The sequence below is a fragment of the Apis cerana genome, linkage group LG4, assembly GCF_029169275.1.
Source record: "Apis cerana isolate GH-2021 linkage group LG4, AcerK_1.0, whole genome shotgun sequence".
Lineage (NCBI taxonomy): Eukaryota > Metazoa > Arthropoda > Insecta > Hymenoptera > Apidae > Apis > Apis cerana.
Window position 1 is genome coordinate 9,811,061 of NC_083855.1, and position 23,451 is coordinate 9,834,511.

The 23,451-nt window shown below is 35.6% G+C and overlaps 1 protein-coding gene across 1 annotated transcript in view; it reads left to right on the forward strand.

The window, feature by feature from the left end:
* Nucleotides 1–477: 477 nt before the first annotated feature.
* Nucleotides 478–23,451, forward strand: part of LOC107996073 (microtubule-associated protein futsch) — a 74,554-nt gene continuing 51,580 nt past the window's right edge. The window contains 7 exon segments of the mRNA XM_062074009.1: nt 478–795; nt 2,495–2,837; nt 21,320–21,421; nt 21,559–21,691; nt 22,018–22,181; nt 22,367–22,522; nt 22,630–22,758. Coding sequence (XP_061929993.1) covers nt 2,613–2,837; nt 21,320–21,421; nt 21,559–21,691; nt 22,018–22,181; nt 22,367–22,522; nt 22,630–22,758 — 909 coding nt within the window. The 5' untranslated portion in view covers nt 478–795; nt 2,495–2,612.

Genomic DNA, 23,451 nt, shown 5'->3' on the forward strand with positions numbered 1-23,451 from the left:
TTTAAAGTTTCTACCTCAGACTAATATGTAATCTAATATGTAAGTGATATGTAAATCTAATAAAAAATATTTAGGCATATTATATAATATAAAATATATAAAACTTTATAAATTTTGTTGTATTGGAAAAAAAAATTGAAATATTTCTTGACAATTAATTGTACAAAATTGATTCCATTCAAGAAATTTATTACTTAAAAAAGTAATAAAGTAACAAGATTATTTTTTTTTTTTTTTTTTTTAAAAACCTTCAGTATGCATATAATTTGATTTTTTTGTTTTTATATAGGGATATTGAATTAAATATTATTTATGTTAATATAATAAAATATTTGCATATTCAGTTTAACTTATAACTTTATGTACGAAGTAGTTACAGTGATGGGAATCGGGAAGCTCGATTGAAAAGAGGGGATAGCCAGCGCATCTGAAACATGATCACCAGGCGTCGCTTCGAGCGTACCCGTCGCCATCGAAGTTATAAAACCGATCAAAGCCGTACGGAGTTTCCAGGAGGGTGGTCGCGTTACGCTCAGAACTTTCTTAAACAGACGAAATCCTTTCGACTAATATACATATATATGATTCGGTTCGCGCAACGGCGAAAGTAGAAAAAAAATGACGGAACTTCGTGTGATTTGACAGTGAAGAAACATTTAATGGGAAAAGTGCCTCGGTATCCTGTGGTTAGTATTCGGGAATTCTAAGTATCGCTACAACACCCTGTAGCTCTTTGGTTAATCGCGTCATTTTTCGGTGCATCAGGATTCGATTAATACATGATTCTTCGACAAGGTAGCTTGCTTTGATAGATCATGTATATTCAGTATATTCAGTCACGAAAATAGAAAGAAACAAAGTTTATGAAATGTTTTAAAATATTAATCATCAAATATAATGTGTAGTTTTAGAGAAAATAAGAAACTAAAACCGGCATAGTCAATATATGTGTACACAGTGACTCGGACAATAGCCCGAGGCAGAAATTCTGCTTTAAAGAAATATGGTGGATTCGTTTGATATCGATCACACATTGTGATTTGTAAAATCAATCCATAAATTTCAATTTTCAAATTTATATATTTTCAAGAATGATTTTGTCATTATTTTCATATATTTTCCATCGGTTTTGTTTTGTTCTGTTTATATAATGTCTAATCGGACATTAGTCATAATCGTTTTCGAAGTAATAACAGAATTTATTTTCTTTTTAGTTTTTTTACAAATATCAAATGCGTTTTATACATTATTATATATAAGATGTGAATTTTTTCTAGATTTAATGAAAGCTAACGCATTTTGATTTTAAATTTATAGAATTTCTTCTTTAATTTAACACAAAGAAAGATATAAAAGAAAACATTTCTTTCAAATTTTACAATCATAATTTTATCATAATGTTCGTTACAGATTCTTATTTTAATACACAATGCTATTATACTTTTGAACAAAGTTTTCTATCCAAGTTTCACTCGTACGAAATACGAAATATCTTTTATTCGAATATTTGGGAATCAAAACGATCATCCCGCGCGACACTGCTTTTATCGCGGTGGTTCGCATACTTGAGAGGCGCGCAGTGCTCAAACGGGCACGGCCGAATCGATTTTCCCTGGTTCCACTACTGACGATAGAGCTACATGTATGATTACTCGAGTTCCTCACAGCTACCGGAAACTATTTTGCCCAGTTTCTTCCAATGAACGGTAGTATTTTTTATAATCTGTCCGCCGTGAGTGGATTGGATCAGTAATAGAAGTTTTACGCTGTTTGACCGTTAGTTCGGTAACGTCAGTGGAAACCGGCCTGTGTGAGATTGGCTAAAATTAAACCGTAGTTGAAAACGAGCTCAATTCGTGATGCAGTTAAAATGTGGATGGAGACGTTTATTTCCAATGATAGTACAGTTTTGGTTATTTTAATTTTCGAGAAATATCCGTTGCATTGATTGATTAGTTCTCGATCGGCATATCTTGTGAAGTCTGCCTCCTAACGTGCTTGAACTGGCTAGTCATATACCGTTATACCACCCGTATCGCGCGGTGAGAATCCTAAAAATAGCGGCGACCAGTGAACGAAAATAATTCTACATTTTCTAATGAATTTCGGTAGCGTGTCAGCGAAAGAAAGGGCACTCTTGCACATGACATGTTAATCGAGTTAAATTGCAATCAATTATTTTTTTAATTACTCGGAATACGTTTCTATAATACTTATAACCTGTGATTTAAATTCTGCGAGGCGATTCAATTCTTTGCTTTGTGTTACAGCCTTTACTCGAACGTTGATATACTGGTTACCCTTTTCCTATCGGTTTCGAAGTAGTTTCCAATAAGATCGATATTTTATAGATAGATGTAATAGTACGGGTAGTAAAGCTGAGGAAACGAAAGAGATAGGAGCAATAAGATCCGAAAGAATTAGCCAATCGGTTCGGCGATCCGTAGATTGACCCGTTTCTTCTGATCGACGATTCGCCGTCTCGTTTGAACAGATATCCGGATTTTGGCCAGCGGACCGACATTGATAATCAGTGAACGGAAGGAAAGCTCGAGGCGTGGAACGCGAAAGGGTGAGATAGGGGTGAACTGGTGGAGGGTGAGGCTGAAGTGATGACGGGCGAGGAAGGAAAGTGCGGGGGTGGAACTGGCACTGGTGGGGATGCCGGTGTTGGAAACACGAACACGAACCTTACCGATAATGTGAACAATATTAATGCCAACGTACATGCGAATCTTAACGCCAACATTAATGTCAGCCAACAGAATGGAGGACCGGAAAAAGCGCCTGTCGTCGGTGGTACCAATGTGGAAACGTTACCCCGCGCTGGTAAACAGGTAAGAGAATTATATCTCTTTTAATTTTTAAAACTATCGTCATCGTGACATAATTTTTTAAGCAAATATTTTATTATACGTAATTTATTATTAATTTTAAATCATATATGTCTCGGTTTTTTGTAATTCGTTTTCGTAATTCAACACGGGTTCAGATTACGGAACGTTTATATTTAAGAGAGATAAGTAAGTATCTTCCTTTTAGTTAATATAGACCGAGAAAGATTAGGAAACATAGGAAGTTTTGATGAAATGTCGTAATTTAATATTCATGAAAGAAAGATGACACTAGAAGCTGTGTATCCGGTTTTCAATATACTTGGCGGTACCGTAAGAAACAGGCGATCATTAGATCTTTCCCCTTGGCGCATCCAACAACGACAATCAATGGATTTATCCATGGAATAACTACTTGTATACAGCTTTTAATCGTATTTGTTCATTCTTACGTAACGATTTGTTAGTACAATTGATAGATTAAGCGTAGAGAAGAGATTTAATAATTTTATAACTGATTTTATAATTCATTCATAATCTTCACTTTAATAAGAATAGCACAACTATTCAATTTGCTCGGTGTTCATTAAATACACTCGATAAAATTTCCGTTCAGATCGACTAGAGGACACTTGTTTAAATTTAAATCAATCCAATCTGATCAACAGAGATGATATTATAACATTCTTTGTTATACTATTTTAGAATAGGATTCTTATAAAGGATTCTTGATAATCGATTAAAATATAAAATATACGTAACATTCCTTGCTTTCGCAGCACATTTAATAAATTCGTTTTATTAAAACGTACGATTCCTTACTTTATTCGGAAATAGCAATTTAAAAAAAAATTGATTTCCTTTAAATCAAATATTAGTTCAATGTTAATTTTAAATTTAAGGAATTTATATTAAATTCTTTTCTTTTTTTTGAATAAGAAAATTTTCCAATCATTATTCAATTATTATAATTGATACTCATCGTTAGATTCGTCAAAGATGACTCGGAATATTTGTACGCATATTTACAGTAAATTGTAATTATGCATATGAGAGAAAAGCAAACAAGAATAATAACCTTGAACATGAAGAAGTCATGATTTTATTTAATCACAATATAAATTGCGGAAATAATGCGAAGAACATAGTAAATATACATGGAAGTTACAAGACTATCTATATAATGAGTTTTCCAACTTATTACATTTACTTTGCATCAACGTATTAGGATGGCTGATTGTTCCAGCCTAAAGGTCATGGTTAACGTAGATTGTAGATCGTGAAAATTGTAAATAGAGAATATAAGTTGTGCGTAGAGGATTTTGCGAGTCCAAAAACACGTATTGTACGATACACGAGACGAGAACTCGTTTCTATTTATAACCTATTCAACTCCAAAATTAATTGACATTTGAGATTAAAGCGAGTTTGTTCGTAAAACTGATTTCTGGACGATCGAGCAACTTGTTTTTCACTTAAAATTACGATACGTATGAAAACTTTAATGCAACACAAACGCAATACAAAGAATATATTTATTGGCACTGCCTGTAGGTAGTATCGTGTACACAAAAGTGTAAAAAAAAACCATACTCGTGATTTTCTTATGTTTAACGTGAGTTATATTTTTCGTACAATTTTCTGAATGAATCAAATGGTATTTCCAGAAAAAGTAGCGTGTTGCAAATACGTGAAGAAATGTGTATGGACACGAGCCAAGCTCTTTTACATATCCTTTCCTCGAACGCATTTTATATTCTCCTCGTCGAATATTAAATTAGTCATGTAAAACAAAGAAATTTTCAAATTCAAATTCCAAACAAAAAAAAATAAATAAATAAATAATCTTCTACTTCTTTGTCCTTAAGAATGAATTTCAATATTTACCATTCCATATATTTTTGATGGCTCGTCAAAACTAACGTTGTTTTATCATAATTCTCCTCGTTGCTTATAGAGTTCTCTGATAAAGATTGCATAAACTCTCTTACCAGACGGTTACCATATTGGCGATCATTTATGATTTGTACGTGACTCCGTTTATCTACTCGTACAGTTTAGACTCACATAAAATTACGTCATAATCCCATCAGTACGGACCCTGTAAACGGATCTTCATAAATGGACCTTCATTCATGCTACGAGGCCATGGTTACTATCTCTAATCATTTCAAGCGTAACTCTTCATATAGCAAAAATACCTTTGTATTCTTATTGCGATAAAACAAATTTCGTACGTTCGGATCGAACGATGTCGTTCGTTAAAATACAATATTTACCTACTCAAGATCTATAATTTTTTTTTCTTTTTTTTTTTTTTTTATTTGTTCACGTTCAAGGAACATGGATTAAACATTTCGATAATAGTGCGTACTCAGAGTGCGAGAAGATTGCTAAACTTATTAGTCAGATGGTAAATACTTGAACAAATGTGTTCAGCCAGAGAACGTTATTCCCCGATGTAATAACGAGCGGAAGTTCAGTTGCTATTTGATCTTGACTTATGCAAATTGAATAATTGATTGTTCAAAAAAAAAAAGTACGAAAAAAGCGAAAGACTGAAACGTGCTGCAGACGTCAAGTTTCTTTTTTTTCTTTTTTTTTTTTACATCGAACATAAAAACCGTGTAAATTTACGATTTGCTCACTTTAGTTCAGTTTAAATCTGAAATTTCATAAAGACCTCGATGCCCGATCATACATCCCGGACGATAAAGGGCGTAATGGCGATGACGAATGTAGGTCATTCGTGTACTTTATCCAAGATGTATTGTGCCTCGTTACTTGTGACATTCACCGATACGACCGCTATAATTTCATGGTCTTCGTGCAGGGAAACGAAGTGCAAGTATTGTTCGCTGCATGACACATCGCTGTGCGTAAATGCGTTTATGAAAGTAAGCGTGTAAAGACATGTGTGACGAGTCTGGGTTACATCTGATTGCTTACAATACGACTCTCTGTGTAACGTACACCCACATTTGTTAGGAACGTGCGTTTTTTTTTCTTTTCTTTCTTTCTTTCTTTTTTTTCATTGTCCCCTTCATCCGGTCGCAGAATCTGTTTAGGAAACAAATCGTGCAATTTCTATGGCAATTAGTAAGAAAATAGGATTTAGAATTATCAATTCGATGGAAATTTCCGCAATTTTATCGTATCACGCTGTTACATACGTGTACATACGATGCAATACGTAATATTAAATTAATTTTTCATTATATTTCTCTATCAAATGAAATTATTCGATTTCCAGGAAAAAAGAAATGCCCGCTAAACAGACAAACTTTTCCTCGCATCGCACAGAATTACACGTCCATACCGATCTACGATCTTTAGAGAAATACGCGATAGCCATTAATATCAATTTCCTGTACGTGTAATTGTTATTTTTGCGCCGTGAATTAATGACGCATGACGATCGTTAAGTTCAGATGTAAAAGCAAACGTAGCCACGACTAATATACATACAGGTTCCGTACATGTCTCCGTAATCTTGACATACATACCTATTACCGACGTTTCGTTTCAATTCTTTTTTTTTTTTTTCCTTTCTATCGCGTTTTTGCGACACTCGCGACGGCGCATATGTTCATATGCATGTCTTTTCCGGAGCGACAATTAATCCGCTTCGTAAAACGCACAGCTATTGGAATAGCAACTGTCGCGAGAGGAGGGGGGAAGCTTTGAAGTACGAAGAAGAAAGGAGTCCCTTCGCTTGAAGGGAGCGAACCAATTAAAAACGGTCTCTCTGTGGTACAATAGTATAGTCGGAAAGGAAAGGAGCACGGCACGTGGCTTCCTTCGCAAATTTCGTTAATTTAATCAGCTATGCCTGTGATAATGCATGCGTTCACGCGGGTACGCGTAATTTTACAGTTTTCTACTCGTCGATTTCTCAACCGGGTATGGAACTGGGTTGCGAAACCGCATAAAGAGACACGCGAACGCAAGCGCACACGCGATCCAGGCTCATCTACGTGTAAAGTTCCTTCCTGGGGTGTAAAGGTGGAGACTGAAAATAAACGTTTTTGCCTCGACATGTTGCCTCGCGTATACCGAGATATCGTCGATGCTCGAGAGAACTTAAAGCTCCGTTTCCACCGCTTGAATTTGTTCAAGTCACGTATTACGCGATACAGCTGGAAGGGGGGAGGGGGGCAAAGTCGTATAGTTGCCGGTGTTGAATTTATACATTTTTATTACGATGTATCTTTATTATCGCGTGAATGTTATATCGGGTGTTAAAAAAATGAAGGTCGACGAAGGTGTAATAAAAATTGTGGCCAACAGAAAAGAGACTCGACTTTCTTCTCCCTCGCGATTAATATAATACTCGTGCATCGTACGGATCGTATACTTTCTCGATAGCTTTAAAGAAGAGATTTCTGAAAAGAAATTTGGCACCGTGCCTCGGATGCGTACTTATGGATAGACACGTAATATATCGGAGACGACGCCAGTGATTGACCCAGTTTAATAAAGTCTCATAAAACGCTATCGTCATTAAAAGCTTTATAAGTAGTTTGAGTTATTCATCAGGCCCAACAATCGACCACGATGTGTCATCAGCATAAATCTAATTAAATTATTAAATCGTGACGGCCTCGACGAGATGTCAGCCACCTTCTTCGAGTAGTTGTTTTAACAGATATTGCCCCAATCAAATTTGACACTTGCGTGGGCCTTTCTGTTCCTCCTGTTTTATCTATATATATGATTCGATATCATTGCGATAAAGGATTAATTCTTGCTTACGTTATATACTTTCCATTACATCCTTCATAATTTAATTGCACAATGAGTCCAACTCTCGTATGCTCGGGGATGCAGGGATCATAATTTGTCACGTTACCCTATACGGAATGATCAAAAAGGGTGGATGAAGGGTTCTGGCCTTTTCTTGCGCACTTAATACTTCCTCATCTGTTTTTTTTTCGCATACGTTCGACCCGGTAACCCGACTGTCACCCTTTTCCCGATCCTCTCACCGCTAAACTGGGGTTCGTGGCACCCCAACGTCGTTTAATTTAGTCTCGAGAAGTTAAGAGAAGCGAACCCTCTCGTACAAGCGAGCATTTTCAAACGGTTTTCGAAGCCTTCGTCGTTTTGCTTCTAATTAAGAAACCCGAAATTTATTTCCCTCTCGACAAAATATCTTTGAAGATATTCTCCACTCGCTCGACTCGAGAATGAAACAGATATCACGGCGAGATGAAACAGAATTTGTTTTAGCAAAAGTTGATCGATCGATCGAGATTTGCTAACCGAGAAATACGATATTCAATCGTATATATATATATATATATAATGCACTCTTTCGATTAAAATTACAGTGTACCGCAATATAGACGCCCACGATTTAACCGTTTATGCGACGTTTATGCAAAACGGTTAATTCGTAAAATATTTTTATGTAAAATATGCATCGAATGCATTGGATAATGTTCCATTTACATAAACGAACACGTTATCTACGTTTCACGTAGTTAATGACATGGAAATATGTGCATTTCCTTCCATATATATATATATATATATGTGTGTTGTAGTAAAATCGATCGCAGTGACGTCGTTTTCAATGTGTCTATTAAATATGTCTGTCGCCAATTTGTCAGCGACAACCAGGTTGAATACTAATTTACGATAAACGAAGAAAGAAACGAATGGAAAAATAGAAAAATTATTGGGTGGAGTTTATCGTAGATGCTCCAATTCCTTCTCGAGCAGAATCGCGATATAGGAAATTAGATTTTACGTTAAACGGGCGTGTATCGTCAATATATTCGTTATATTTTTTCGTGAATGAATTAACAAAACGGTGGTGTTCCATAAAAGTTGGATTATAAATTATAATATTGAACGAATGATTATTTATAATCGTTTATTTTCTAGTTAATCGGTGCAACCACCTATATTGATTGGTATTAGGTAAGGTTAGACACTTGGAGCAACAACCTGCATCGATTATCGTGCGTTAGGTTGGCTATTTTTTTCTTCACACGCGGCGATTTAATCAGATAATATCGAATTTTGTTCCTCACAATGGAGGAAATTAATAAAGTCGATACCGAAAGAAGATAGAATTTTAAAGCTTCTTTTATTTCAATTTCTTCCACGCATCTTTATTTTATCCGTGGATATAATATCAAATGTACTTTTACGTAAACGAATGATTCGATGCATCTGAAGCCCCGATTATTCTTTATCATGTTAGACAATTTGATTAAAGAATCCGATTGAAAATTTCAGATATCCTGTCATTTCTATCTAGTATTTATATACATGTGCATACGCAACTGGATTTTTAATATATATATATATATTATAATATCGTCGAGCGTAAACAGGATGGAATTTAATTAAAAATTTATGAAATACCAATTTTTACTCTCTACAAGATACGAATTTCATCATCATTCTTTCATAACGCGTCATTTTGTTTAAAAGCGTGAAAAAAGTTGAATAAAATAAGGTATGAAAATTGAAATTGACAAAGTACACAAGTGCATCGCTTTCAGAAATTATAATCGTGATATACATTTGTCGCATAAAATCTCGTACACCTATAAAATTTTTTTCGAATAATTCGACCGATTAATCCAAAGATTGAAATAACGTTCGTATTCAACTCGAAAACAAACGAAGACAAACGCGTCACAGAAGACAGGCGACAGAGAAATTGTGCCAGTAGGCGAAAAAGAACTCGCTTATCGGACAAGTAACAGATTTAATTTTCGCACGAATCCCTTCATTGTTCCCCGAACACGGTTTGATCAGCATATTTGAGCTCTATCTCCGCCACGGCATACCGAGATGTTAATTAAGCAACGGTGTCGATAGCAATTGAGCGATAGGCGTAGAGCGAGGTGATAAGAGGGTTCGTGGACGTGGAAGGACGCGAAGAAAGAGGTAAGCGGAACGACAGGAATAGGGGGCGGTTTGCTGCAATAGCGCTGCCGCGTTCATATCGACCCGAACCTCCAGACTCCATCTTGCTTGTCCCACATATACCGATGTATACATACACACGTACTTGCTTTACCTATTATTCGCCTCGCGAATATACGAATTTATCTCTCTTCCTCTCCCTTTCTCTCTTTCTTCCTTTCATCAATTCCTCGCGTGACGTCGCTTCTTATTTAATTTAACGATGACGTCGTTTCGATTTTTTTTCTTTTCAAACCTTCGATATTAAGAAGATGAGGCCAAGTTGCTAAGTAAAAATTAAGCAGCGGTTCTTTTCTTGATCGCGCCCTTTTTTCTTTTCTCTTCTTTCGCTTTTGGTCTACTGGTACAGTGCACCGGTATAGTGTCTCGTTGCAGTCGTCTGGAATCGACATACAATACAACGATTTCTACGCCGGTTGATAGCTACACGGGCTGTGGAATACATTACACTTCCGACTTTCTAAGTATATCTTGTGGTACACCGAGAAACCTTAGAATCGGGCACTGTTAAATCATTTTTACTCCACGCTCGTATTCAAGAGGATAGGGGATCAAGACCGGTGTAGCCATTGCGTGTTAACACGACTTGGACATGACTTTTTTGGTTTTATGCGTGTTAAAGATAACGTGGGGAGAAAGTGAAGGGACTTTTCGAAGCGAAATGCTATTTGTATTATTATATTATACATTTAACCTTTCCAAGTGACGCGATAATGTTACGCAATAGGGACGACAACCTTCTGTCTGATCGATAGTCTATCGGTACCCTTTCAGCAAAATTCGATAGAGCCGCTTTCGAAAGAGTATGAATCTAAAGGTTACGCGAGATCTTTAAAAGCGTGAGTGGAACGATGTCGGTTGCATCGTTCTTTTTTTATATTGATATTACTCATCGAGTAATAATAAAATAGAGAAATACAATGTTACTATGATTCGATCGAGGAAATAACAACAATCGTATTCGTTGTTTCTCTGAGACGATCGTCGACGAGTTTGCGACGAATCTTAAATCGATCTTGAATTATATTAAACGAGTATATATAGCGCCAAAATGATTGCAACAGAATGGTATAGTAACGGCAATAGCGGGCTCAGTGATCCACTTTGTGGTTGAAATCACGTCTGACCCCAAAATTGGATGTCTCGACATAAATGTTGCACAAATTATGAGTGAAATATTATACTTTGGATATCATCGATCATTGACCTAGATATTTCGTAATTCGTTCTGACATAACGTATATCGTAGGTAATAGAAGAAGAATTTAAAAAGACAAGCGACAATGGTGTAATCGTGAGTTATATGCATCCGCATTATCTAATTTCTTAGACTCTTAGAAATAATTTATCGAGATTGAAATTCTTCGAGTTATATTTTTTTACTTGATCGTTAACAAATTGATAAATATTTTGATAAAATGATTTCGAGAAGACCATCTTTTCTTAAACCATAACTCGAATCTTTTTAAAAGCATCGAAGTTTTAAATCGTTTCTCTGCTCATCAATTTTATACGCCGTTATTTACTTAGCCTACTTTTGGAAAGAAAAAATGGGAACGATGAAAATAAAACGCTATTCACTTATTCATACACATCTTTAGATTGAACGAAATCATACGTTTGCTTTCTTTATTCGGACATTTCAACATTCTTCTTGTCCAAATCATTACTTATTTTATCATCTCAACGCGGAAACGATCGAAATTCTTCTTACCGGATTTATTCAACGTTACGAATAAATAGCAGGAATCGAAAGGAAGGCGATACACGGGTATTTTATCATTTGGAACGTTCAACCAAGTATTTAGCTCGTTGTGCAAGACGAGGCGCGATCAAAATTGTAACGTATTACGAGGCGAGCGAGAAAGATGTTAATTATGCGTGTCAATTTAAGGTGAGATTAATGTGTCACGCTCTAATGGAAAAATTGTTCCACCGATTCGCAACGTTACACGTTACGAAGACAGTGAGTAGAAAGAGGAGAAAGAGAGAAATCGACGAATTCTGAAATATCTGCGTTTCGTATTGAAACGCATGCGCGACAGACACGACCTCGACCCTTTCGACCACGCTCCTCTTCATTGGCCCCCCTCAGTCAAAGCTGGAGCTCTGCTCTCCTGTTCTCGTTTCCTCCGGCGTGTCGACCATACATTTAATTAAGCCCCAATGAAAAGGACGCGTTGGCGGCGATGAAGAGATTACGTTACTGGCTGAAGTATAAAATATGACATATATACCAGTTTCAGGGCACAAACAGAGCATCGCGCGTGAAAAGATAGTCGCGCGTGAAAAAATTCACAACTACGTTTTCGAGTTATGGAAACGTGACGTTTCTGAGCGCGAAACACATTCGAGAGAGAAAATTCTCGTCGGTTGATCTCAACGGTATTCGCACTTTTACTCTGCTGAGAATATTTTTTTTTTTTTTTATATACCGACACATTGAAGATCAGACAGTTGAAAGCGATTGTACGAGAGCATCCAAGCTCATTCTTAGCGGCAGTGTCCATTAAGAAAGTGAGAAAAATGAGAAAAGAGAAAGTGATAGAATATTATATTTTGATATTAATTGATTCGATATCGTGTAACAATAAGATGGAATCGAAAGGAATAGAATATTTTTTTTTTATCGTTGTACGCTTTTATTTATCGTTACACCATTCGATATTATTATAAAAATAAACGTATTGAAGGTGAATTGCTTTTATCGTGTGATACAATTAGACTATGCCTTCCGGTTATAACGGTATAAGAGGTTCAGGGTTCAATCGTTTGACTTCAGCATCTAAGCCTGTTGTTGGATCGCTCAAAATGGAAAACTTGTTTAACTTATATAACTTATACAACTGATTTACGTAGTTTATACGCTTTTTCCTCTCCCTCTGTATATTAAAACGTATCAAAAATTATTGATTTCCTTTCGTATAAAGTGTTTTATGAATTATTAATTATTACGTCCATAATCTTGATAAGATCTTTTTTTTTTTTTTTTTTGAAAAATAATAATACCGACAACGTTAAAAAATTCCTCGTTTATCGTTTCGATCGTCGAATGACTTCAAATCCGATTTTAAAACCGATCATTCTTATTTTTCTAATTTTCAATAGAAAGATAATAACTTTCTGTAATGAAGAAATTCGTAGATTTTAATGTTTCTCATTTTCTTTCCACTCTTTCCGCGACCGCTACATGACTCATTGCAGATTGCATTTACGACGTGACGCAGACGAGAGAAAAAAAAAAGGAAAAAGAAAAAAGAAAATTGGGACACGCGACAAAGAGCGAACAACAATTCACGACCCAATTTTCCCCGATGTTGCCTCGTATAAATCGCACGATCCACGATTCGAAAAAAGGTGCAAGCCATTTCTGAATACTATGTGACCTGATCGTCGAATCCTCTATCTCTGCCAGTCACAATAAACCCGAATGTTCCCGACCAGGGACAGAGGAAACATTTAACCGATTTAACGGGAGTGCTTCCGTTCAATGCTGACTGTACGAGACTGACATCATACTATCATCTTGGTCGGTGATCGGTTGCTTGGACTGGAACGTCATTTGAGTCACGATTCAAGAATTTGGTTAATATCTCGGTTACATACCCTCGAACAACTTTCATAATCGTGATCGCGAAATTTTTATTCATCTCGATTCGAAAGAATTTTCTTCTATATTTATACGTTAATGACGACGAACTTCTTCTCTTCTCTTAAAAAAAACTATTTTCAACAAGGAATGATAAGTATCAACGTAATTTCAGAAAAGATACGATCGCTCTTGGTCCCTCTCTCTGTCTCTCTCTGCTCAACTCACGGAGGGAAATTGAGGAATTAAAGTTGTGTTAGAAACTTTAACGCGTTGATTGCAGGGTTACGTGAAAAAAAAATTGTTCCATTGTGATATAATTAACGACTCCTCCCTTATATCCGTTAATACCTCGATGAAAGCGCTCTTTGAATGGGAGGGACGTGTTTAATCGCGGAGAGATTTTGCGGAAAACGTGTTTTTCAAACGAAATTAACTAATTGGATCTTTCTCTTGGTGTAAGGAAAATCTTACATTCGTTGGACAACGTCCAAAAGTAAAGAGGATATAAAATTTTGGTGGATGCTCGGCGAGTGAATGGTGGCGTGGAAGCAAGTGCTTCTTGAGCAAATGTATCCGGTACTTGAACTATTATAACGGTAACGATACGATCTTGATCATCGTGCTGTTCTAGAGTTGGAAAGCACGAAGCGCATTTCACGGGTGAATAATTTATTGTTATTATTATAGGATGAATAGGTTTTTGAAAATCGAGATTAATAAATAAAATGTGTAATTTTGAAAGATATGTCGAATTTCTTTCGATTCGAATAATAAATATTGTAAAGCATCGATCATTAAAATTGTTGTTTAATCTTCTATATTATCGTAAAATATTTTACGATATATATAATTAACATATGTTTGTCAAAGACTAATTTAAATTGACCTTTAAAAATATTTCCTTTTTTCGCAAATTGAATAATAATATTTTTGTACACCGATGTACAAACAAACTCAACTAGCAACACAAGGTTAAAAATAGACACTAATGGACGCGAAGCATTAAGGAAAAAATTACGTGCACATCGATAATATCGATGTGTTGCAATCTTTCTTTCTATATATATACGATTTTATTATACGATAAACTTTTTATTATTTTTAATTTCAAATATCAAGTTGAAAAAAATAAGCAGCTTAATAAATATAACATATTTGAATATTTATATCTAACATCGTCGATTCCCTTCAACCAGAGAAATCTAGAACTTATATAAATTTCGTTGGCTATATAATAGAAGAATAACCACATTGTGCGCCACATAAACTAATAATCTTGCATTTCTCGAGGCTCGATTTCATTTTCTATTTATAGTTGTTAATTCCAGTGCGTAATCGGGCTCGTACGTGGATATAAGGGAACCTGGCTTTTAAATCTCATTGAAAAGTACGAGTCGAAGATCAACTTTTTCAGTAAATCGGCCACGTACGCGCTCGCACACATTTACACGAATATGCTATATCGTCTTAGCGGTCGAACCAAGTCGAGGCGAAATCATTGTAAAAACCTGTAATATCGAGGCAGGCCAGCACCTGATGACCTCAACGCTTACGAGGGACGTGATGTCATTTGTCGTCTCTAATGTATTGCGATTATGCAAGAGGTGCTCATGCATGATACCACATGGAAACAGTAGTAGAGGTTTTGATTCCGAAAGCGAAACTCGTTTGAATTAATTCGATAGACACTCGCTTAATTAAAATCGTTTAACGCGACTTCTCGCTCGAACATGGAACAAGGTTGTACCGATTCTCTTCGGTACACCATTTGTTTTTATAAATAGTCGCAATTTTCTGCCTGTCATCGTTTCACGCAACAACGTCAGGAAACTTGCTTGAATTAAAAAAAAAAAAAAAAAAAAAAACTATCGAATGCGAACGCAAGAAATTATGTAAAATATAATGCTTTATTCGTAATTATTTAACCTCGAATTTAAAACATGAAAAATGAAATACGTTCACATACGTTAAACTCTTCCTAACCTTCTGTACGTGTTCCAAGATATATTTCGTATTCCCAAGGTCTTCCTATTGATAAACGACGATGACGCGGGAGATTATCATCGAAGATATTGGCTTGCAAGAGGGGTTGGTCGTTTCCGTGGGAAGTTCTTCCCCCACAGAAACTCGCGGGAACCTTATGGCAAGAGAATTCTCAGATGATAAATTTAATTAGAGCCACGAAACACATAACACGGGGAAGGAGTTCTCCTCTCTTAAGAGAAGAAAAGTGAAAATGAGATGCAGTTCGCGTTCGAAACGAAACGAACGTGTCTTTGATTTTGCGGTCATGATTCGAACCGATACCTTGGTTATTTTTAACTATTATACTCGCCCAGCATCGTGCGACGTGGAGTAGGTTGAGGTCTCGGTTAAGCGTATGTCGGACCTGTTTTTTGTCAAAAATTCGAGAAACGATTCGATCAACGAAGATATATCTCTCATGGTTTCTGATATATAAATATCACGGTCGAAGAGAGATAGAGAGAAAGAGACAGAAAGCATGTGCAACTCGAGTTGCCTCGTTTCAGAAATCGTCGTCTTTATTGCGATGTCGTCATAACTGGTGCAACCTGTTTTTTAAGATTGCATCTCGATGTATTATTATTATTAATTATTATCTCCTGACGGTTTTCGATCATTTAATCGAAGAAATGTTTACAAGTTTACAAACGAATTTAAGATATCTCGTCGCTTCTTATTACATGTGTAATAAGAAATTCCTAATTATTCTTTATCTCCTTATCGAATAGATTCGATATCTGTACTGATGTATTCGTTAATTATAACATGGTTGCAGGAGGTTAGGATCAAGAAGATAAGAAAATAAATTAGAATACATAGCGGCGATATTTCATTCCCACGACTGGTTTAAGAAAAACATGGCATTTTAATGATACCTTCATCACGTACATACCGGTTCAATGGAAGCTAGTTTTTAATGCGTAGCTATGCGAACTTCTTCCTCCTACGTTTATATTGCAACTTATTCGTACCACTACTAGTGTCGATGGCATTTCGCTGTTACCACTACTACTATTATTACTACCACCACCAGCGTTACTAATTATACTACTAGCGCCAATGACTAACCAATGTTTCATAAAATACATATCAAAGGGAATAATCAATCTGCTAAATTTTTTCCCCGTTTGTTTACCGTAATCGTTCCTTGAAAATAACGAATTTACATTTCTTTATTTTTACACTAATCTTGTCTTAATCTTGTACGTGTCACATGTCCCAATATTATATATATTATTCAACAATTATTACTTTTATTTCGCGCAACTCGAACGAACGCGTAATCACATGCAGCCTATTATCATGTATATATTTATCATACATCGCAACGTTGGAGAATCGCGTCTCCATATTATAATATTATTCTAAATTCAACTCGTTCTTGTACACGTTAATAATTACGAGTCGTAGTTTGCGAAACCTTATGAATTCCTAAACGGCGGAACACGTCAGGCATAAAATTACCATTGCAACTATATCCATCAACAAACAATCCGGTATTTCTGTCGGTCTCGTCATCTCTCGATTTTATTATAGACACTTGGAGTCTCGTGGATAACGTCTCTCCGATTCCCTTTTTGCGTCAACCGATCGATCGGTTTGCCTCGAGAGCCTGTTCGGTTCGATCACGGTCCAAAGCTTGCGTTATTTTTATTCCTACTTTTTCGCATTCTATTCATTCCTCCCCGGATTCCTCCATGCTCCGTTTATTTCGTTTCTTGCTATCATCTTCTTCTACTTTTTAACCAGTCGACAAATCCATCCTCCTTTCTCATTTTCTCGTGCTACTCCTAATTACCATTCTTCTAGTTGCCGGTTTCTGCGCAGCTTAATTTCCTCCACTCGGGCTAAAATCTCTCTCTCTCTCTCTCTCTCGGTCATTGTTCCCTCTCTGCCGTTGATAGAAACGGTGGCGATCCCTTCCTGGCCACCGGCTCGAAAAAGCGGCACTGCCTCCGTTCCTTTCACGATTTTTGTACGGTCGAGTTTCTACTTTAGCTGCTGGCAAGGTATTTCGTATTCGAGAGCAGAAGAAAGAGATTCATCCTTCTCTTTCACCAAGACCAAGAAATTCTTGTATTTACGTATAATATGTACCGTTAGAAGTGGAACAATATCGATGATAAAAATAGAATACAATCTTAATCGTTTTTGTACACGATTTTTTCCTTTTTCTTTTTTCTTTTTAATTATCATTCGATTCGCGGCGTGTCGATTAATATTGTAAATGAAACCGCATTACAAGCAAATTTGTCTGTACGACGGCCACGCATTTAGCATGGTTTAGCATCTTGATACATACTGAATTAAAAATGCGTGCACATGTGTATCAATTTAAATAGCGTGAAGAGGACCGGCGGCTAATAATAGACGATGAAGTCAGGGTCGCGAATATGAACCGTGTGTAGCGTGATTATTCGGCGTCAACCTGTATTTCCGGTTGTCGGTTCGTTCGCAACGTGAACCCGAGGCGGTCATTCGTACGGCGTACGCCTGCCTCTGTACGAGTGCGTTTGGTGCACGGCGTAGCTATAGTTAGCTTGATACACGGCCAGAAATTGCAGGAAGACGCATAGCTGTTGCGCTCGCTATCGATGCACACTTTGAAACGTTCGAGTCTGACTGCTTAGGAATTTTGATGAACCGATCGAGCAAAAGAACGAGTAATAAGGGCCTCTAAAGAGGAGTACGGTTTATCTGTTCTCTGTGCAATAACTATCTCGTATAAATATACGGAGCGGAAATTGGTGGAAATTGTAATACGAATTGGAAGAGAAGTGGGATTCCGAGAGGGGTAAGAAAAATAGATGGAGATAGGAGAAAAGAAATTGGCATTATTTTTCCGATTCTTCTTCTATTTTCTCGAACGAAATTATGTGAAAGCGGCTGAATAAAAAAGTTAACGGTGTAAATGTACGATTTTCTTGTGCGATGCGACAAATAATAAAACGAAATAAAATAATACGATCCCGAGAATTTGAGCTCTGATCGTTCTATTTAGTAATCTAAAAATATCATATTTGTTTAGTTTCATAGTCAACATAAATTGTAACTTCGTTCTTTATCGTTGACATGTTTTCATAACATTAAAAAATATACCGAGTTTGTTACAATAATAAATGCAAAATATTGCGTTACGAAAGTGTAGGATATTGATAGACTAATTTGCACCGCTATGTGATTTTTCATGTTTCTACTATTGACATTCTCCCTTTTTAAGTCTCTTTCCCTCGAATAAATTTTTACACAGACGCGAAAAAATAAGAAATCAAACGATTTAATAGCGTCGGTTACTAACTTTGTTCGAAACTAAAGCATCGAAACTCTTCTCCATAGGCGTAGAAACTTCTGCGAATACACGCGCTATTTAAAAACCAGTTCAACAACTTGTCATTGTATCCATCGACTAAATAGCTTTTGTTGAATTTTCTATCCGCATAAATAGCCACGATGTTTAAAGGTGTCTCGATCTTCTATAAATTAATTTTATTTATCCTTGGTTATGAATGCGTAGAAGTAACAAATTGTCATCGATTCTATAATATAGCTTAATAATAGTGCAGCTTAAACTATGCTGCTACGTTCTACGTTTAATATTCCTTCATCTTCCCTTTCCCTTCTAGAAAGGATTCTAGAAACCTTTAAAGCGTCCCTAGCCAGACAGAGTACTTGCACTCAACTAGGCGCAAGTCAATAGTTTACGATAGTTTTCTTGTATCACACAGTGATTACAAGAAAATAGCGTATATTTGTACGATAAGTGAAGAAAAAATTATTTTCCTTCGCACACATAAATATGACTGCAAAATAACTGCAAGATAACAACGCAAGATAATCATGCAATACGTAAATGATTTTTTTTTTAAAGATACGATAAAACTTTAAAAAAAAAAAATTATAGATATTAAAATTATATATATAAATTTTTAAAAGTTTGACTATTCAAATTTTTAAACGTTTTTAGAAATATATTTAAAATTAAAATTTAGTTAAAATACAAAATTTATTTCTCTCAGAAATTTTTAACAAATTCCATAAATTATCGACAAGGCATGTTAAATAATACGTCGTATCTGATGTCTCCTTTTCACTGTTATTTTCAAACCGGGCTACGTGCACTTCTTCTCGTGCAAACCAAGGTATCCAATCAACGTGAACCTTTTAAGGAAAACTATGTCGAGTCAGCAGCCTGTACATAGTGCACCTGTAAATAGAAACCAACCCTTGTTGTAGTCTTGATAGTTGATTTTAAACGAAGAAAGTAAACTGATGGCCGATATCGTGTCGTATATATCTCAAGAATAAAGGAAAATCTTTCCTTTCCACGATAATGCATTTTTACTCGAATGTCGACGATATATTATTTAATCGGCGAGTTAATGTTGGAGTAACGTTGATCCGGATTAATAAAATTTTCTAACAGGATTGCGTAACTAACGCCAATTTAAGAATTATGCGAATCGACGGTTTCCAAGGCGAGGAGGAATAAGTGATGAGTGCAGTGACCGGCAGCGCTCGTCTCGAACCTTCATCGTTGCACCGCGAAAGATACGGCATACCTTGAAAAAAAATGGGATGGGACAGGTAGCTGGTGGTAGACAGTGAAAGAAGACGGGAGAGACGGACATAGAAGGGACTATCCACGTGTCGGAATAACGGTTCGCTGAATTATTTAAAGCACGACGGAGGAGTTTGCAAGCGCAAAAGGTTCCTTACACCCGAGTTGCATACGAGATATCGGTTGATTAAGGTGCACATTTTGTAGATATGTTACCAGATATAAGTACACGTGAATATCGAGAAATTACACGCATTCGTAATTTTCCTTCGGAAATGTATTCGATTTTGATCGTACGAATATTTCAAGAAATATAACTTTCGAGATTATAAATAGACGATTGATGGATTAAAATATATGTAATTGATTTAATTCGATGATTAAGTTAAGGAATTCGATGAAACAAAAGGATAACCTTTATTTTATTTATAGCTTCGTGAATTAAAAATCGTTTGGAAATTTACTCCTCATCTTCGTTTAAATGCGCCAAGAATTATAGTCCAGACGTCTGAATTGAAAAAAAAAAGAAATGCCTCGCGTTCCCTTGAACTGCAACAATATAATACCCACCCAGACGTATTTTATTCTGTTGTTGGTCCCTGTTGTGCGTAGGTCGCAAGAAAAAGCGATATATCGCAACTTATAAAACCAGTCGCAAGTTTGTGTCCCCGACGAAGAATCGAATGAGCCAACTATAACGGCTGAAAGAGAGAGAGAGATTGATCGAAAAATAGGGTGAAGGCGAGCACGGTAAAAAGAGGGAGAAACCGAGAGGATTGTCATTTCTCACAGACGGCGTGGCGCTCCATATTAATTACTTATCCGCAATATGATTCGGATAAATAACGCTGTATGACGCGCCTAAGTTTTCAGCTTGACACCATTTACGGGTGTCATAATTTTACGAAATTGATAAACACCAACAACTGTTACATCTATCCACCGATTTTCTGATTCTATCTTAATCAATTTTTTGAAGTAATTTCTTAAAAGTCAATATGCTACTCGAAAAAATTAGGTTTCAATTATTTGATATAATTCAAATGTATTTTTTTACTTGGACAATTAAAACTGGTTAACGACATGGTTGAAATATTTATGACAAGTGTCTTCTTACATTCATACATATACTTTTCGCTCGGTTGAGCATATCTGATTGGTGTACGATAAAACAACCGTGAGGAAGAACGTGACGAATGATTAAACACGTAATACTTGACCGCGAAAGAAAGTATTTAAAGAGTTGCGCTATCAATTATTCATTAGTCGGTTTAACGTAACTTGTATCTCGATACGTTTTCGTTTTTTTTTTTTTTTAACTCTTTCATTAGTAATTATTCCGCCACATTTACGTGTTTTCAGAGCGATCCCAGTACGGCGTTTCTCCGTGCGGCTCGTGCAGGGCAGCTGGAAAAGGTTTTGGAATATCTGGAATCGGGAGTGGACATTAATGCTTCGAATGCTGTGAGCAATATTCTATTTTTTTAATTTTTATTTTTAAGAAATTTCCACTACGTAAACGTTGAAAAACATTTACGTAGAAATTTTTTGTCAACAATTGATATCGAATTTTTGGTACAGAGAACATGATTTAATTACAGAATGGATTAAACGCTTTACATCTGGCAGCTAAAGATGGTCATTTGGAAATCGTCAGAGAACTTCTCAAACGTGGTGCAGTGGTCGATGCTGCTACCAAAAAGGGAAATACAGCATTACATATCGCTTCTCTTGGTAAGTTGTAACTATTACTATTTCTATTTTTTGCATAGATTTTATATAAACGAGTTATCACAAAAAAATACATGTTTTTACTTGTTTAGCTATTTTTAAATTTCTTTAGCGTTGAATTCATAGCCTATTTTCATGAAAAAAAAAATATAAGTGGAACAAACATAAATGCGTTTTAATTGAGAAATATTTTTTTATTTTTGTTACCAAGCATTTTATATTTTTTTTCTAAAAAAAAAATGATATATTGTTCGTATATTGTTCGTATATCGTCCGTAATATACGTGGGATGAAAATTCCGAGAAATTGAAATTAATATCTCGTTACAGCTGGACAAGAGGAGGTGGTACAATTGCTGGTACAACGAGGTGCTTCTGTGAATGCACAGTCACAAAATGGGTTCACACCGTTATATATGGCCGCTCAGGAAAATCATGATTCCGTAGTCAAATTTCTCCTGAGCAAAGGTGCCAATCAAACATTGGCTACCGAGGTTTGTAAATAAAATTGATGTTCGTTAAACACTCGATGATAATAATAAGATGATACAAAAGTTGAACGAGCAAATAAAAAAATACAAAAGGACAAATTAATTTAATGTTTTATAATTGGAAAAAATTTTCTTCAAATTCAATGTACGTAACAATGAATCTGATATACTATTTTATATATATACAGGATGGTTTCACCCCATTAGCAGTAGCAATGCAACAGGGCCACGACAAGGTGGTAGCAGTTCTGTTGGAAAATGACACTCGTGGTAAAGTTCGATTGCCCGCTCTCCACATTGCTGCCAAGAAAGACGATTGCAAGGCGGCTGCCCTACTTTTACAAGTATGTCGTAATGATTTGCCATTGAAGCCCTATATTCAATCCGATGTGATCAATATGTGAAAAGGAATTAATCCCATGTCTATAAGTTACTTTTTCTTTTGTTGTAGAACGATCATAATCCCGATGTAACATCGAAGAGCGGTTTCACACCTCTCCATATAGCAGCACATTATGGTAACGATCGAATTGCATCCTTGCTTTATGATAGAGGAGCAGATGTAAATTTCGCAGCTAAGGTAAAACGATTTCTAAGTATTTAAACGTAAAATGTAATATAATATGATATTATAAATGTAAAAATGTAAATAATTATTGCGATATATAGGATGATAAATATGAATTAAATTATTTTATGACAAAATGATTCAATTACAAGTGGATATTGATAAAAATTTATTAGGGATAGAGTGAAATATTTATGTTAGAATAATTCTGAGAATATAAATGAAAATTAATAGAATGTAAAGATTTTGTTACATGTAGCAAAAAATGTGTAGTAGAAAAAATTTTGAGAGAGTCATTATCTTTCGTTACATTGAAATGATATCCAAAAGTTCGATTCTTATGTTAGTGTACGTAATCAAATTATCAATCAGAAAAAGAAAATTGATTGTTACAATGCTATGATTTATTTAGTGGATTTCTGATACTTATAATATAATTTTATATGATATAAATTCTTCTGTAAATCTGAAAATCTTTGACATGAACATTTTTAAAACTTAATATCCCTTCCATTATTAGTTTAGCTCATTGTTGAAAGAGATTGAAATTTCTTCCAGTAGAAATGATCATTGCAGAATATTCTTAGAATATTCTAAAACGTTAATAGCATTTTGGATTTATAATAAAATTCTATATTCCTTCATTCAAGAAGTTTCTGATTGTATTGTAAACCTCATCTAATTAAAGATCTCCCATTTATTGAA